Here is a 17416-nt window from a genome sequence, read left to right as displayed (position 1 = left end):
ATACTGGACCTCAGCTCCAGTATTCTCCCTTGGTGGACAACTCCTTTGGCTATGATGGGAGGGGGAAGGGAGCTTGGGACTCAATATTATCATGATTACCCATACAAGATAGTAATAGTTGCTACCTATTGTGTAATTTATTCCGCACTATCTGTATGGTCGGTATGTCTTCTCTCCCCTTTTTCCGGATGAGGAAACTGAGTCTCAGTAAGGTGAAATGACTTACTTGAGGTCACACGTGAAACTACCTACTCCGAGAGCCCTTTAGGATGGTGCTGTGAGGGTGCTGCCTGGCACCTGCCCCACCTGGGCACTCAGCCTCGACAGTGGAAACCCAGCCCTAACGCCCCACCCCATGTCCCCTCTGGGGCTGGCACCACCCCGAGCCTGGGCACTGGGTTCTGCGACCCTGGCCAGAACGGTACCAGGGGCCGGATCAGACCAGGACTCAGCTCAGGGGCTTGGGCTCCTCTGGGTCTTGGGGCGCGCAGTCCCCGCACTTGGCGTCGGTGGGAGGGCGAGGCCGGGGCGGCGGTGGCGTCGCGTCCCCCCTCTCCGCCCCCGGCCTCGGGGACGCGGCGGCACCTTCACACTTTCCGCTTGGCCCGCTGCTCGCCTTTCAGGCCGCCGCGTTTTCAATTGTTAATTTGGAAACGGAAAAAGTAGCCGGCCGGGCGGGGGAGGCCGCGGGGAGGTAACCGGAGCCGCAGCACCGCCCCCGCCCCTCCCGCTCTCGGGGCCTGGCATTGGCAAAGCCCCGCCTCTCCCAGGGACGCAAGAGCCCCGCCCACCATTCCCCGCCCCCGGCATGCCCCGCCCATTCCCGTAAGCCCCGCCCTCGCCGAGGCGGGCTGGGGGCACCCAGGAGTGCCGAGCAGTGGCGCCTCTGCTGAGGAGAAGGAGCCCGGGCTGGGGAAGGGGGCCGAGGGCTGTGTTGGGAGAGGAGTCCCCCAGGAGCCCTCCCCGCAGGAACCCGTACCTCTCCCGAGAAGTCGCGCCGGGTGTCTGCTTCCCTTGTCCCTACGTGAACCCAAGCCTTTCCGCAACCCCTCTGCGGGTTCACCCGGGGGAGACCCCTGCCTCCAGACTGCTGGACCAGGAATCATTGGTCCCCTTAGAAAGAGGAAGAAACTGAGTCCCAAGAGGGACAGTTGCTCCAGGTCACACAGCCAAGGTAGAACAGAACTGAATTCAAGCCTATTCTTTTGGCTGCGATACATTTAGGGACTGTCTGCCTCATTTAGAAGAGGAGGGGGCATCAGGACCAGAGATACAATTTGTCCCCTTCCCCCATCTCCAGTACCGTTTCTGTGGTTAGTAAGTTACTGGAAGTTCTGCTTATCATTATTCAATTATGGGAGGGTTTTGGAGGTAAAAGGAGGTCCCTCTAAACTTTCCATGTAAATGAAATGTAAAAGACCCTCTTCTGGAGACTCCCAGAACACAGAAGTCCCCGAGGACTGGCAGCTTCAGGAGCCGTCCACGGCCTCGCTTCCCATTAGGGAAGCTGGAATTGCTAGTCCCAGATGGATCAGCAAAAAATAGGGCCCTCAGAGACTCCCACCCAATCCCTTCCTCCCACTGAGGAATAAGCGGAGACTCAGACACAGTTTCCCAAGTCTTCAGCTGACTGGTGGCGGAGTCAGGAGACAGAACCCACCGACCCAGCTTTCTAGCTCTGTCACGCCCTTCTGCTTCTCCCTCTGCTGCCCCCCAATCCTGACACCTCTCTCACAGCCACCACTCAGGATCCTGCCTCCATCAGCTGGGCCTGCAGGCTGGGCAGCCTTTCTCTTTACAGGCGGAGGAAACTAAGAAGAGTATCTGCAGCTGTCCTCCCAGCTTGCAGTTAAAGACCCTCCCAACCACCCTTCCACCTTAGCTGTGGGTCAGGCCCAGAGAAGCTGCGCTCCTGGCCTCGAGTAACACAGCAAGCCTTTTCCAGCTTGCAAAGCCCACTGGATTCAGTCTGGCTGGCCCTGGATTTGGGGTTCCCACTGGGAGCATGGCTCTCAGGGCAGCTGTAACCAGATGCCCCAGGTGTGGCCTGTGAGTTTGCATGCTGCTTTGCTTATTAGTAACAAAGGCATTGAAACCCCTCTTCCTCATTGTGTCCCCAAACCACCCACTGGGTGGGGTCCTCAATGGCTGAGTCTACAGAACTCCTGGGCTGGGCTCAGTCTTGGCACCTGAACTCCCCAGGGGACTCTGCCCTCCACGGTGCTCCTCTTCGACCCTGTCAGCTCTTGGTGCGCTCTCTGCCCTGGAAGTACTGAGAACCCAGTGGCAAGGACTAACTCTTTCCCTTGTCTTGGACTCTTCCCTCCCTCTCCCTCCCCCATTATAGTGCGCAGGTTCTGCTGACTCAGAGGACAGAAGGCGCCTTTGAGGTTACCCTGACCCCTGCCAGGTTCAAGTAGCTGGGAAACTGGGCAATGCTTGAACCCAATGCCACAAAGTCACATGCAGCAGGAAGGGCAGGGGCAGGTCCCATCTTGGCCCCAGGATGAGGGAATTTTTGAGGTGAGAGTGAGAGGCAGGTGCCTGAATCCTTCCACAGAAAGAGGAGAAATCCAAAGAACATTGCATTAGGAATCAGGAAATCTGGGTGCCAGGCCCAGCTCTGTGTCTGATCTACTGTATGATCACAGGTAAGCCAGGCCCCTCTCTGGGACTCAGTTTCCCCATCTATAAATGAGAAGGTTGGTTAATCTCTAAGGGACCTTTCAGTGCCCAGATATAGCCAGTATCTGGTCATATCTTGCCACTTCCGCTTCCCCTCATACAAGTCACCATCATCGGCTGGTAGTGGCTCATGCCTGTAATCCCAGCACTTTGGGAGATGGAGGCAGGAGAATTGTTTGAGCCCAGGAGTTCGAGACCAGCCTGGGCAACATGGGGAGACCCTGTCTCTACAAAAAATAAATATAAATTAGTCGGGCATGGTGGCACCCACCTGTGGCCCCAGCTACTCAGGGGGCTGAGGCTGGAGGATTGTTTGAGCCCAGGAGGTTGAGGCTGCAGTGAGCCGTGATTGCACCACTGCACTCCAGCCTGAGTAACAGAGTGAGACCCTGTCTCAAAAAAAAAAAAAAAAAAAGTCACACAGGGTGAAGTGGCATGTGCCTGTAGTCTCAGCTACTCAGGCAGCTGAGGTGGGAGGATCATTTGAGCCCAGGAGTTCTGGGCTGTGGTAAGCTATGCCAATCAGGTGTCTGCACTAAGTTTGGCATCAATATGGTGACCTCCTGGGAGCAGAGGACCATCAGGTTGCCTAGGGAGGGGTGAACTGGCCCAGGTCAGAAATGGAGCAGGTCAAAACTCCCGTGTTGACCAGTAGTGGGATCACACCTGTGAATAGCCACTACAATCCAGCCTGGGCAACATAACAAGACCCCATCTCTTAAAAATAAAAATAAACAAAACAAACAAAAAGTCACTGGCATCTCTTGCCAGGATTATACTTTCCAACTCACAATGGGGCAAACGTCATTGCTCCCTCCTCCCCTCTCGCCCACCATAGTCCGTTCACTCAGCAGCCTGTGTGATCTTTTTAAACATAAGGCAGATTGAGCTACTCCCTGCTCAAACTCCCCATCTCACTCAGAGTAAAAGCCAAGATCCTCACCACAGCCAGCAGATGGTCCGCTTTCCACCTCCCCTGCCTCTCTGCCCTCACCCCCCACCACTCTCCCCTTGCTCATTCCACTCTGGGATCACTCCTTTCCTGGTAGTTCTGGAACACAGAAGGCACCCTTCTGGCTCAGATGTGTTGGATTTGCTTTTCCCTCTGGAGGTGGGATGGGGGTTAAGGGAGCATGAGGTGGGGGCTCTGACCCAAGCCCGCCAGTCTGAGCTCATGCTCAGACACAGCATGAGTAAAGGTGGGGAGGGGAAAAGAGCGCATTTGCCATTGTCAGGGACAGAGCCGTGATAATGCAGTGCCAAGTGTCAGGTTGGGTACTGGCTAGTGAAGAGCAAGTTGGCCTGGTGGGTGGGGCTTTCCTTGCAATCATGCTAAGGGGTTTGGGCCTGGGCCCACAAGTCAGTGGATTTCACACTTTTTAAAAAAACAGCAAAGCTCTTTGTTCACATGAAAATTTTTTTTTTTTAAGACGGAGTCTCGCTCTGTCGCCCAGGCTGGAGTGCAGTGGCGCAATCTCGGCTCACTGCAAGCTCCACCTCCTGGGTTCACGACATTCTCCTGCCTCAGCCTCCGGAGTAGCTGGGACTACAGGCGCCCACCACCATGCCTGGCTAAGTTTTTGTATTTTTAGTAGAGATGGGGTTTCACCATGTTAGCCAGGATGGTCTCGATCTCCTGACCTCGTGATCCACCTGCCTCGGCCTCCCAAAGTGCTGGTATTACAGGCGTGAGCCACTGTGCCCGGCCTCACATGAAATTTTTATGCCAAAGCCAGCATGTAAAACTGAGCCACCCGAATCTGCACGGAGCTGCTCAGTGGAACCGAGGGAAGGTTTCCACTAGCCATCTTGCTTGAGTTTCTCAAATCCTGGCTGCCTAAATTCCACCCCATGGTTCCCCTTCCTTTCAATGGCATCCTGCTTGGGAGGGCCCACGCCTCCCTGTTTGAGAAGTCAGCTCTGTCTGGCCAGTCCCAACAGATAGATGCCCCTGTGTCCTCTTTGCTCCACTCTGGCTCTTGTCAACACATTGCTCGGCCCACTGACCTGGTGCAACAGGTAGGCAGGCTGGCACGGCAGAAGGAAGCAGACGGAACAAGTCGGAAAGTTTGGGGCTGGTGCAGGTGGGAGAGGAGGAAGCTATTCCTCATCAAACACCTTGTCTAGAAGACACCGCCTTTCATGTCCCGTGGGACAGAAACCATTCAAGCTGGCTCAATAAAAACTGGCTTCTATACTATTACATTTGGGAAAAAGAAAAAGAAAAATTGGCTTCTGGAGGTAGAGGACAGATATGGTAAGGAAAGAGAAGAATTCTGTAGAGGCTTCAAGGCAGAAAGCACATTTTGGATTCATGGGATAGAGAGCAGGGGGATGAGGTTCCAGTGTAGTGCAGTCTCATGGCCCATCTCTCTGCACCTCTGCCAACTTTCCTCTCTGGTTCTTAGTTCCATTCCTGTGAAAGACAATCCAATTGGCTCAGCCCAACCTATGGGTGGGCCCTTCTTGGGTCAGTCTCCAGCTCTCCATGAATCTGTGGCGGCCAGGAGAGTGCTGTGGAGCCAACCGCAGGGCTGTCATGTGTCGCTCTGCAGTCTGGGAGACACAAAGCGGCCGGCTGAGAGGGCTGAGGGGTGCTGGAATCCAGCCTGTGCCCAGGGGTGGGGCAGCCCAGGGGAAGGGATGCCTGTGCTAATGGGTCCGTCTAGAGGGGTCAAGTTTTTATAACTTGTCAGGCTAACGGGAATGCTTTTTTTCTAAGCCATCCTCCAAGAGGGGGCATTTTTTTCATAGTTTGTTCTATGTGCTGGCGGCTGCTGTCCCTCCAGGGACAGCCTCAGAGAAACTCAGCTGAGGGCCACTCTCTCCTTTCTACGCCACTGCTGGAGAGTCACAAGGCGGAAGGGACTTTGGCCATTACTGAGCAGTGCTCCACCTACATGTTGCAGACAGGGAAACTGAGGCTCCATCAGGGACCCATTGCAATCTCTAAGCCCCAGCACAAGCCTCTGGCCCAGAGAAGCAGCAGCGGCAGTGGCGGCGGCCCTGGTGTGGGGCCCTGGGTCACGTGCTCTTGCTCCCTTTGCCATATTTAGAATCGCTGGATCAGGGGAAACTTCTCCTCCCAGCCCCTGAGGATTCTTGGAAAGAGCCTCGCTCTGAGGCCTGGCTTACTGCCCCTCCCCTTATTCCCCTGCAGGAGAAAGTAAGTGCCTGCTCTCCCTAGAAGAGTCTGGGGACCTCCAGGCTGCCCCTTTTGTCAGGAAGTGCCTGTTAAGTCTAGCTGAAGTCCCTTCTTCGGTATCAGCTCTGGTTTGGGGTTTAAGGAGCCCCTTTCTTCCAGAAGGTGGTGGTGGCCATAGCTTCTGCCCTCTAGGGACCTTGGCTGAATGAGGACAGACTGGCCTCAGGGTCCTCCAGCTGAGGGGAGACAGAGCCCTGCCTTTGGGCCCTGGTCTAGGGGGCAAGGAAAGAGTCACACGCTCCCCAGGCCAGATGAACAAATCACTTGAGCTTGGGAGTTGGAGACCAGCCTGGGAAAATAGCAAGACCTTGTCTCTACTAAAAAATCAAAAAAATTAGCCAGGTGTGGTGGTCCCGGCTACTTAGGAGGCTGAGGCAGGCAGATCTCTTGAGCCTGGGAGAGTGATGCTGCAGTGAGCTATGATTGCACCACTGCATTCCAACACGGGCAACAGAGCAAGACCCTGTCTCAAAAGAAAAGAAATCAGGGAACCTGCTGGTGGCTGGGCAGTCCCCAGACACTGGCAGGGCTCAGTCTGGGAGGGACACTGGAAAGACGAGGGAAGGAAGGAGGCTCTGGAGGAAGGGGGGGGCAAGGCCTGGATCTGTATTTACCTTGGCCTTGGTGGATAGTTGGGGATGGGGAGGGGTCCTCTTCTCACACAGGCTGCTTCCTACTGGATAATCAAGGCTTAAAAACAAACAGCAACAAAAAACCTAAATAAAACCCTGAAATGCATGTGTTGAGTGCCTGTGATGTTCTAGGTCTGAAGAGCCATCCTCGCTGCTGAGGATAATGGTCCTGTGCTCCCATGGGACCCCTCTCCAGGCGCTGTCTTTTCTCTCACCTTCCTCTCCCAGCTCCATACCTCCTCCATCTCTTCAGATCCCCCACCCCACCCTCCTGCCCACTTCTGAGAGTTGGGCCTTGCCTCTTCTTCCCAGAGCAGCCCCCAGTGAGTAGGGGCTGTCGGCCTCCTCCCTTCCCACAGCCTCCTCCCACCTACATACCTTCCTGTCCCTGTGGAAGCTGGAGGGATCCTTCCCACTCCACACCAGCTCCTCCCTGGCTCTGGATCCCAGCCTCCTATCTTCCTTGGGGACTTCATTCCATTGATCACTCGCTCTGTCTTCCCGCATCTTCAGCTTCTCCTTCTTGATCTCTTGGCTCCTTCCACTCTGGCTCTCTCATCTTAAAAGAAAAAAAGATTCCCTGTGCCCTGCATCCTTCTCCAGCTACGATCTCTGATCTCTTCTTTGCAGTCAAACATCTTCAAATAGTTAAACCTACACTTACTGTCTCTACCTCCTCACTGCCCCTCCCCTTTCTCACTTTATCTGGGCCTGTTCTGGTCTTCCTCTCCTTCTGAGAGAAGGCTGCCCTTGCCAAGGGACCCAATGACCAATGTGTCACCAAATCCAGAGGACATTTTTCACTTCTTATCTCACTTGACCTCTTGGCAGCATTTGACACTGTTGTCCACTCCCGCTTTGAAACATGTTCTTCACGTGGCCTCTCTGACACTTCTCTCTTCTGCTTTCCCTCCCAGCTCTCTGGCTATCCCTCCCAGTCAGCGTGGAGGGCCTCTGTTCCTGCTGCACCGCTGGGGCTCCATCGGGTCCTCCTCTAACTTTGCCACAAGCTCTCTGGACTGTCTCAGCTGCTCCCGTGACCTCTACCCTGATGTCCCCCAAATCTGCATTTCCAGCCGAGTCTCTCTCTTCATATCCATGGAGTGTTTGCCCAGTGCCCATAGCCCTCTCTCTCTCTGGACATGCCCACCACCCGACACCTGCTCCTCCAGTGGGGTCTCCCCCGTCCCGTGAAGGCACTCATGGCACCTTCATCCATCCAATGCCCAAACCAGAAATAGGGAAGTTGTTCTCCTTCATAGTTCCCGTTTCCAGTTAATCACCGAGCCCTACTTCCTGCAGTGTTTTCCAACCCATCCATCCTCTTCCCTGCTGCCACCACCCTGGGCCAGGCCACAGTCATCTCTCGTCTGAGCTATTGTGGAGCCTTCTTGGTGTTTCTGCTGGGTCTTATCTCCTTTGATCTATTCTGTGTACTGCCCCAAGTGGTCCTGAGATGCAAATTGGACTGTGTCATTTCCTGTCTTAGAACTCCACAATTGGCTGGGTGCGGTGGCTCACGCCTGTAATCCCAGCACTTTGGGAGGCCAAGGCAGGTGGATCACCTGAGGTCAGGAGTTCAAGACCAGCCTGGCCAACATGGTGAAACCCCATCTCTACTAAAAATACAAAACTTAGCCGGGTGTGGTGGTAGGCACCTGTAATCCCAGCTACTCGGGAGGCTGAGGCACGAGAATCTCCTGAACCCAGGAGGCGGAGGTTGCAGTGAGCCAACACCACTGCACTCCAGCCTGGGCAACAGAGTAAGACTCCGTCTCAAAAAAAAAAAAAAAAAAAAAAAAAAGAACTCTACAATGACTCCCCATTGCCTTTGGGATCATGTTCACAGTGCCTGAGAGTGCCACTCAAGGCCCCTGGGTCTGGCCCTCTCTGGTTTTTCCACTGCCCCCTTCACTTTAGGCCACACCATCCAGAACTGCTGGCCATTCTGGGCTTCCTCCACGGCCACATTCCCACTGCTTGCACATCCTGCTTCCTCTGCCTGGGGCACCCCCACCCCTGTGCAGTTACCTCCTCCAAGAAGTCTTCACTAATCCCTCCACTTTGGTTGTGCAGAAGGCTTCTTGGGACTCTCCCCAACCCCTTGAGTACACTGTCATGGCCTCGTCCATCCCGTCACCACTGTGTTATGTTCTGTGTTGTTAATTCCTTGGGACCTGGATTATTCATTTCTGGTTTTACAATAAACCTGGCTGAGTGTAGGTGTCTGAAGTGAATATAGCCCAGAGGGGTCAGATGACAACCTCTTTTCTGCTGTGAGATGCCCTGCCATCTCTCCTACACCCATCATATCCCCATCTTTCTGGCCTGGCCTCCCAGCAGCTGTCCTTCCAGGAACATGTTGGACATGTCGAGAGAGAGAGAGAGCCGTGGACACTGGGCAAATGCCCAGTGGGTATGAAGAGAGAGACCTGAGCTGGATCCAGGGACATCCCCAGAGAATCTGGAGCTGAGCTGATGGCCGATCCTCTCCACCCCACTGCTGGAGAGTTACCAAGCTACAGGGACCTTAACCATCATTGATTTGTCCCCGACCTTTGTGTATGTTTCTGACAGGGAAATTGAGGCCCAGAGCATTAGTAGGGCCCGGTGGTCCAGGTGGTCTTGGGCTCAGGTCCTGCTCTTATGACTTTGGACAAGTCATACCTTTCTTTTCTCATTTGAATAACAGCTTTATTGAGATATAATTCACATACTGTAAAATTCCTCCTTTTAAAGTGTTCGATTCAGAGGATTTTAGTATATTCACAGAGCTCTGCAGTCACCATAGTATAAGCCTCTGAACTGCCCTCTCCTTATCAGGGTGATTATGGTACGGTTCCATGGGGTTATTGTGAGAACTGATTAAGAACATGCATGTAGAGGGCTTGGCACAGTGCCTGGCCAATAGGAAGCCTTTGGCCAGCAGGAGCAGTTATAGTTATTACTTCAGGTCACAGCCCGAGAGCCGCCTCCCCAGCAGAACTTTCCCTCTCCTGCCCTGTGGCCGCTTCTGGACAGTGACTTGAGGAGGTATAAATGGGGAGAAGGCAGTGACTGCAGTTGTTTAAAAAGCCCTGAGCTGGCTAATAATTGATTCAGCTGCAACTGCTCCCATCAGCTAAGCCAGTGATTCTCAAAGTGTGGTCCCCATAACAGCAGCAATAGTATCACCAGGGACCTTTGTAGAAAGGCAGATTTTCCACTTCAAACTTACTGAATCAGACACTGTAGGAATAGGTCCCAGAAATCAGTATTTTAACAAGCCCTCCAGGTGACTCTGACACCCACCATAGTTTGAAAACCACAAATCTAAGCAAACCATTCACTTTTTCATCTCTAATCCTCTTGCTCCCTCCCGAACGAGTGGGATAGTCATGGGATGGGGAGACGGGGGAAATGGAGAGGAAAGGTTGCATAAGCCTTGTGATCAGCCCAGCTGGGGAGAGCCAGCCAGGCAACACCTGCCTGTCTCATTCTGCCTCCTGGGCTGGGCAGGGAGAAAGAACATGCATGGGCCACAAATTGCAGGCAGACATGATGGGCAAAGATGTCCTAGAAAGTGGCCGCTAGTCCGGCCTGTCTGCTGGGGAGAGGGCCCAGGCCAGCCAGCACCCATGTTTCATCTATATTTGTATAGATGGAGAAACTGAGGCCCCAGAGGGGGCCAGAGAGAATCCTTAGAAAGTCTTTGTTGGATGAATGAAGCCACACCCTAGTTGTGGCAGTCATGAGACCCCAGCTAAGGGGCTCCTTCACCTTGTCTCCTCTACCCCTGACCTCCAGATAGCGATCTCTCTTCTGCTGTCCCTGTGTGAGGACCACCCCCGCTCCAGGAAGGCCAAGGCAGCTTGAGGGTCAGCCTGAGCTGGGGTTCTAGCTGCAGCTCTGCCACTGATTCACTGTGTGATCCTGAACAAGTCTATCCTTCCCTGAGCCCTATTTCCTCAGCTGGAAGATACGGATAATTACTCAGGTGCCTGGAACACAGGATCTTTTCTTTTTTTGAGATATGGAGTCTGGCTGTGTCCCCCAAGCTAGAATGCAGTGGCGAGATCACAGCTCACTGTAGCCTCAACCTCCCTGGCTCAAGCGATCCTCCCACCTCAGCCTCCCGAGTAGCTGGGACCACAGGTGCACACCCCCATGCCTGGCTAATTTTTGTTTTGATTTTTTTTGTAGAGACGGCATCTCACAATGTTGCCCAGGCTGGTCTTGATCTCCTGGACTCAAGCAATCCTCCCACCTTGGCCTCCCAAATGTTGGGATTACAGGCATGAGCCACCGCGCCTCGTCCCAGGATGTTTTCTATTAGTCCAAGTACATCCCTTTAAATGTAATGAGAGTATCAAGGGTATAGAAACGCTTAGCCAGTGGGTTAAAGCAGGGAGAAGTGAAGTTCGGGGGCTTTTTAAGCAGTGTCCGCCAAATGGAGATGATCAAGGTCAGAGACGTGCCTTTTTAGGAAAGATATGGGGCAGCCAGAGGAGTCAGGGATGGATGTGCTTTGGGGACCTCTTCAGTGGGTACAAACTGGAGGCTTTGGCTTGATAACATGGTGCTTTGATGTTTGGTTACAGTGAACTCCTGCTATTCATTTACTTAGTCTTTCAATAGTGCTGTGAAATCAGTCAAGTGATCAGTCAGAATAAGGGGCAAGAGAGTGGAGATGAGGCCATTCTTCAGAGAGGGGATGGCTGGGGAGGCCCCTCCAAAGAAGTGGCATTGGAACAGACCTGGGTGAGGCAGAGGAAACAGTAAAGCAGGTTCAAAGCCTGGAGGTGGAAATATGTTAGGTGTGTTCCAGGACTGGCAAGGAGGCCAGAATAAGTGGGGTGCAGTGAGCCAGCAGGAGAGTGCAGAAGGTCAAGTTCGGAGACGGGGGTGGAGGCACAGACCTCGCAGGGCCTTGTTGTCAGTGCCGTGGAGTTGGACTTTCCCTCTCTAAGTGGGATGGAAGTCCGATAAGAGTTTTGTGGAGAGCGATGGTTTCCAGCTGTGCATTGTGGGAAGATGACTCTGGCTGTGTTGAAGAGAGTGGTCACATTCAGGCACAGTGGAGGCAGGGAGGCCAGGTAGGTGCCAGTTGGTGGCGGCTTGGTTGGGATGGTGTGACCTGGCCTGCCCAGGGATAGATTCTGAAGGTAGAGCCAATGGAATTTGCTCAGAAGGGGATGTGCAGGGGGAGGGAAAGGAAGAATGAAGGAGCCTGAGCCCTGGGGGAGCCGTGGTGCCGTTACTGAGATGGGTAGGCTGGAGGTGAGGAGGACTTGAGGACAAATTGAGAACTGGTGTTTGGAGGTGTTGGGTTTGAGAGGCCACCAGATATCCAAGAAGAGTCATTGAGCAGGCATTTGGACACATGAGCTGGACACCTGGGAGAGGCTGCCACATCCTCACACCTGCTAAATGGCAGAGGTGACTGTGGTCAAGGGGTGGGGCAGGATCCAAAGTGGGCTTTTCCTGTTTTTTTTTTTTTGAGACGGAGTCTCGCTCTGTTGCCCAGGCTGGAGTGCGGTGGCGCAATCTCGGCTCACTGCAAGCTCTGCCTCCTGGGTTCATGCCATTGTCCTGCCTCAGCCTCCCTAGTAGCTGGGACTACAGGTGTCCGCCACCACGCCCAGCTAATTTCTTGTATTTTTAGTAGAGATGGGGTTTCACTATGTTAGTCAGGATGGTCTCGATCTCCTGACCTTGTGATCCGCCCACCTCGGCCTCCCAAAGTACTGGGATTACAGGCATGAGCCACTGCACCCGGCCTTTTTTGTCTTTTTTTGAGATGATGTCTCGCTCTTGTTGCCCAGACTGGAGTGCAATGGTGCCATCTTGGCTCACTGCAACCTCCACCTCCCAAGTTCGAGCGATTCTCCTCCCTCAGCCTCCTGAGTAGCTGGGATTACAGGCACCTGCCACCATGCCCGGCTAATTTTTGTATTTTTAATAGAGGCAGGGTTTCACTATGTTGGCCAGGCTGGTCTGTAACTCCTGACCTCAGGCTATCCGCCCACCTCGGCCTCCCAAAGTGCTGGGATTACAGGCATGAGCCACCGCGCCCGGCCTGCATTTTAAATTTTATATTAGTTTGTTATTACCCAAACAACCCATGTTTGTTCTAAAAAAATATATTAGGAAATACTGACTGGGCGAGTGGCTCACACTGCCAGCTCTGGGAGGCAGAGGCAGGAGGATCACTTGAGCCCAGGAGTTTGAGACCAGCCTGGGCAACATAGTTCAACTCCATCTCTACAAAAAATTTAAAAATTAGCCAGGTGTGGTGTCATGTGCCTGTGGTCTCAGCTACTCAGGAGGTTGAGGTAGGAGGATGGCTTGAGCTCAGGAGGTCAAGGCTGCAGTGAGTCGTGATCATGCTACTGCACTCCAGCCTGGTTGACAGAGTGAGACCCTGTCTCAAAAAAAAAAAAAAAAAAAAAAAATAGAAAATACAGATAAGCAGAAAGCAAAAAAAAAGCCAAATCACTTAATTTTACCACCCATAGATAAGCCTTGCTGACTCTGGGTACGTGTGTAAAAACCATCTCTATTTCAAACATTGGGATCACATTGCCGTTAAGGTTTTATAATCTGCCTTTTTTTTTTTTAATTGTAAAGTGGAAATTTTATAGATGTGTAATTACTGACATGGCAAGAAAAGTGTTAATGATGGCCAGGCTCGGTGGCTCACGCCTGTAATCCCAGCACTTTGGGAGGCCGAGGCAGGTGGATCACGAGGTCAGGAGATCAAGACCATCCTGGCCAACATGGTGCAACCCCGCCTCTACTAAAAATACAAAAATTAGCTGGGCACGGTGGCATGCGCCTGTAGCCCCAGCTACTCAGGAGGCTGAGGCAGCAGAATCGCTTGAACCCGGGAGGCGGAGGTTGCAGTGAGCCGAGATCACACCACTGCACTCCAGCCTGGCAACAGGATGAGACTCCATCTCAAAAAAAAAAAGAAAAGAAAAGCAAAAGGAAAAAGAAAAGTGTTAATGAAACACTTCAGAAGAAGGCCCCAGAGTGGCCCACTGCTGCCTGAGCTTCTGAGGTCAGCTGGAAAATGGGACTGGAGGGTGTCTGTCAAGGCCAGGGTAAAGACTTATAAAGTCCTGGCTGTGGCCATTCCCCGAGGAGGGGGCTGCATGAGATAACCTCATGAAGGGCCCTTCTGCTCCCAAACCCTGCTTCAGCTGCAGTCCCGATGCAGGTACATGTGGCCGCTGCCTTTTTTGTGATTAATTATTGAACACGAGGAGCTGGTGCTCTTCTCTTCTGTTCTCCCGTGCCCCGTGTTTTTGCTGACTCAGCTCTGGTCTGGAACTGGCCGAGGAATAAGCTCTTCTCGAACTCATTCACTCATAACACTTTACCGACATCTGCCACATACCTTCTCAAACCAGGGGCATTTGCTGGGATACACTTGCCCCCCAAAACGGTCAAGAACCCCTGTCCAGGAGGTGTAAGTGAGCCAGGGCAGTGCCACGCCGTTTGCATGTCTTCCTTCCATAGCCCCCACTTCATAGATGACGAGATGGCTCAGAGAAGGCAGGTGACATTCTCAAAACCACACACACAAGCAGGACTGGGATCCAAACTCAGGTCTCTGACCTCGACCCGCTGTCCTTAAGGTCACCATGAAGCATGAATATAAATAAAGCCACATAATGACTTGGGCCACACATAGGGAGGCAAGCATCGGGAGTTGGCAGTTCTGAAGGGGGGATAGTGGGGTGCGGGAATCAGAGGCTCCGTAGGGCATGTAGCATTTGTGTTCCTGTAGGCGTGGAGGGTGAGCAGAGTGTCGCAGGCACAGACATGAGGTGTTCTGCGTAGCGTGCACCGTGCCAGCAACGGTGCAGAGGTGGGGAAACTGGGGACATCTGGGAAGGCTGGCAGGTCAGTACACAGAGATGTATTTCCAGAGAAGCCTGTTCCCTCCAGAGTCTCCTCCAGGGTGTGTGCATATTCAGCACAACCCCATCCCAAAGAGGGGTGCTCCTAGAGGCCACCTCATCCGCCTCTGCTGTGTCTGCAGCCTGTGACCTCTCACCTCGCTCTCCTTCACCCATCCACATGCCGCCAAGGCCACCAGCTCCTGTCCTCATGCCCTTGGTCCTCTTCCCATCCACTGGGAAGTTGGGAACCCTGGCTCTAATCTCAGCTCTGCCCTGGGCACACTGGGTGACAAAGGGTTAGTCCTTCCTCTTCGGGCCTGTTTCCTCGTGGTGCAATGGGGGATGAGGGAAGTATTGGATGTGCTAGGGTCTAAAGTTCCTTCCATTTCTGTACCTCTGGTTCTGGGCCACTCTGTAGTTTCACGCTGTCTGCAGGGGAGTTCCTGGCCTCGATGGCCCAGCTCCACACTGTCCAATTCCCCTCCCTACATCCTCTCCCTGCTGCATCCTTCCTTCTCTACCTGTCCTCCATGATCCTCTTTCCTTTTCTAGCTATCTTGTTACTTAATTCCACGAAGGCAGGGGCAGTTGTCCCAATTCTGCAGATGAGGCCAGGCTCCTGCCACTTTGGAGTGCATAAGAAAGAAGGTCCCTCCTTCATCCGGTGACCTTCCCTGAGCCCTGGGCTGACCTCTGGGGTACTTCTCCCAAGACATCTTAAAACCAAGCTGGGGCCAAGGCCACCACTTGTGGGTGGCTAGACCTGGAGGAACCTTGAGTCAGTCTATTTCCACTGCCAGCCCAGACAGACCTGTTACTCACAGATGAGTGACTACCTCTCTGAGCTGCAGCCTGCAGCAGGGGGCAATTGAGATAGTTGTGAGGTCGAGTAACTTGGGGCTTGAGGGCTGCTGCCTTTGGTGCCCAGCACAGAGCCGTAACTCGAGGGAATTCCGATTCTGATTTCCACATAATTTTCTGAAAATAATGTTCTCCTCTCTTGGTTCTGTAACCCCCTGCCAGGGGCACCTTGCCTGTCCTGTCCCTCCAACAATCTAACCCTCTCCTTCATGCTGCAATTGCAGATTTTTGCTGGTCTTCAGCTGCCTGGTGCTGTCTGTGCTGTCCACTATCCAGGAGCACCAGGAACTTGCCAACGAGTGTCTCCTCATCTTGGTAAGTGCTGGGAGTCCAGGACTGAGGGGGGCTGTGTGAGGTAGCACCTCTGGGCTGGGAGTCTGGGACTGAGGGGGGCTGTGTGAGGTGGCACCTCTGGGCTGGGAGTCTGGGACTGAGGGGGGCTGTGTGAGGTGGCACCTCTGGGCTGGGAGTCTGGGACTGAGGGGGGCTGTGTGAGGTGGCACCTCTGGGCTGGGAGTCTGGGACTGAGGGGGGCTGTGTGAGGTGGCACCTCTGGGCTGGGAGTCTGGGACTGAGGGGGGCTGTGTGAGGTGGCACCTCTGGGCTGAGGGCTGAAGGTGGAAAGAGGCTTCTCATACCGTGGCTCAGAGGGCAGCTTGCTGTGCTGTGTTCCCTCAGCTGTAGCTGCCCCTCTCTGGGCATCATCTCTACTTTATAGCAAGTGTTGGGGGAACTTCCTGCCTCTATGCAAGGGCTTATGATGGGTCCAGAATAGAAATGAGTAGGCTCCACCCCTTCTCAGGACAAAATCTGCAAACTCCACGTATGGTGGATTTTAGTTCAGTTTTTGCCTAAACACAAAACACCAAATGGAAGCCCCTCAGAGGGAGACAGCTGACAGCCAGCAACCCCTTTTGTCACCTGGTCAGACTTAGGGAGTCTGAGACAGCTGGGACAGGGAGGGCATGTTGAGGAGCAGAAAAATCCCATCAGCTCATGGGGGCCAGAAGGGGAGGACACACAAGGGCTTTTAGTCTTCTTGCAGGAGGCGGAGGGGGCCACCTGCCCTCCGGAATCGTCAAGTCCAGGAAACTCCAGGAGAGGGGTCTGAGGAGGCCCTGGTCCCCCTAACCCAGGGACTCTTGGCTGGGTCCGCGCTGTGATCTGGGCCCCAGTTCTGGAGAGTGAGGACCAGAACTCAGGCCCCTGGTCTCACAGGAATTCGTGATGATCGTGGTTTTCGGCCTGGAGTACATCGTCCGGGTCTGGTCCGCCGGATGCTGCTGCCGCTACCGAGGATGGCAGGGTCGCTTCCGCTTTGCCAGAAAGCCCTTCTGTGTCATCGGTAATGAGGCGCGCCCCGCCCGACCTGACCCCTGACCCCAGGAGCCAGGGTGACGCCTTTACCCCAATCCTGACTCTGACCCTGGAGACCCGCACAGATTCAACGGACCCTCCCCCTCCCTCCCCAGTCCCCTGCCACACCCCCAGAAGTCCCCGCCTCCGGGTCCGTGCGCGGGGTAGGCTGGCTGTGATCTCGCCGCCCCCGCCCCTGCAGACTTCATCGTGTTCGTGGCCTCGGTGGCCGTCATCGCCGCGGGTACCCAGGGCAACATCTTCGCCACGTCCGCGCTGCGCAGCATGCGCTTCCTGCAGATCCTGCGCATGGTGCGCATGGACCGCCGCGGCGGCACCTGGAAGCTACTGGGCTCAGTGGTCTACGCGCATAGCAAGGTGAGGCCTGCGGGCCGCGCGCGGAGACCCGAGGGCGTGTCTGGGGCACGACCAGAGCGGGCAGGGCGGAGAGGGCGAGGCCGGAGGGGCTGTCTCCGTGCAGGGAAGGGGTGGGGCCTGCGGGGGTTGGAGCCCGAGCAGGAGGCGAGGTCTAAGCGGGTGGGGCGAAGTGGAGTCCGAATTAGGTAGGGGCGGGCCTAGGAGTCCGGACCAGATCTGGGGGCGGGGCCGGAGAGGCGGGGCTTGAGGGTTTCCCCTGGGTGCTTCTGGGTTTGAAGGGACCACTAGTACCACAAAGTGGGCAGCTGAGGTGGGACCTGAGGGTGGGGCTGGAGCGGGGCTAGGGTGGGCCCCAGGTGGAAGCCTGAAAGTGGGACTTGGGGGGCGGGGCAAGGTGGGCTGGGTGCTGG

At 54.4% G+C, this 17416-nt stretch overlaps 1 protein-coding gene across 6 annotated transcripts in view; it reads left to right on the top strand.

Annotated features, from left to right (window-relative positions):
- Positions 1 to 17416, top strand: part of KCNQ4 (potassium voltage-gated channel subfamily Q member 4) — a 56900-nt gene that overhangs the window by 18119 nt on the left and 21365 nt on the right. For all 6 annotated transcript variants that reach the window (XR_010124816.1, XM_054492843.1, XM_054492835.1 and 3 more), the window contains exons 2-4: positions 15497 to 15587; positions 16491 to 16617; positions 16831 to 17006. Coding sequence is in view for 5 of the 6 variants with exons in the window: in XM_054492843.1 (XP_054348818.1) it covers positions 15497 to 15587; positions 16491 to 16617; positions 16831 to 17006 (394 nt within the window). In the remaining variant the exon portion in view is untranslated. The remainder of the gene's footprint in view (positions 1 to 15496; positions 15588 to 16490; positions 16618 to 16830; positions 17007 to 17416) is intronic.

The sequence above is a fragment of the Pongo pygmaeus genome, chromosome 1 (genome assembly GCF_028885625.2).
Source record: "Pongo pygmaeus isolate AG05252 chromosome 1, NHGRI_mPonPyg2-v2.0_pri, whole genome shotgun sequence".
Classification (NCBI taxonomy): domain Eukaryota; kingdom Metazoa; phylum Chordata; class Mammalia; order Primates; family Hominidae; genus Pongo; species Pongo pygmaeus.
This window is presented reverse-complemented; position numbering and strand designations above follow the sequence as displayed.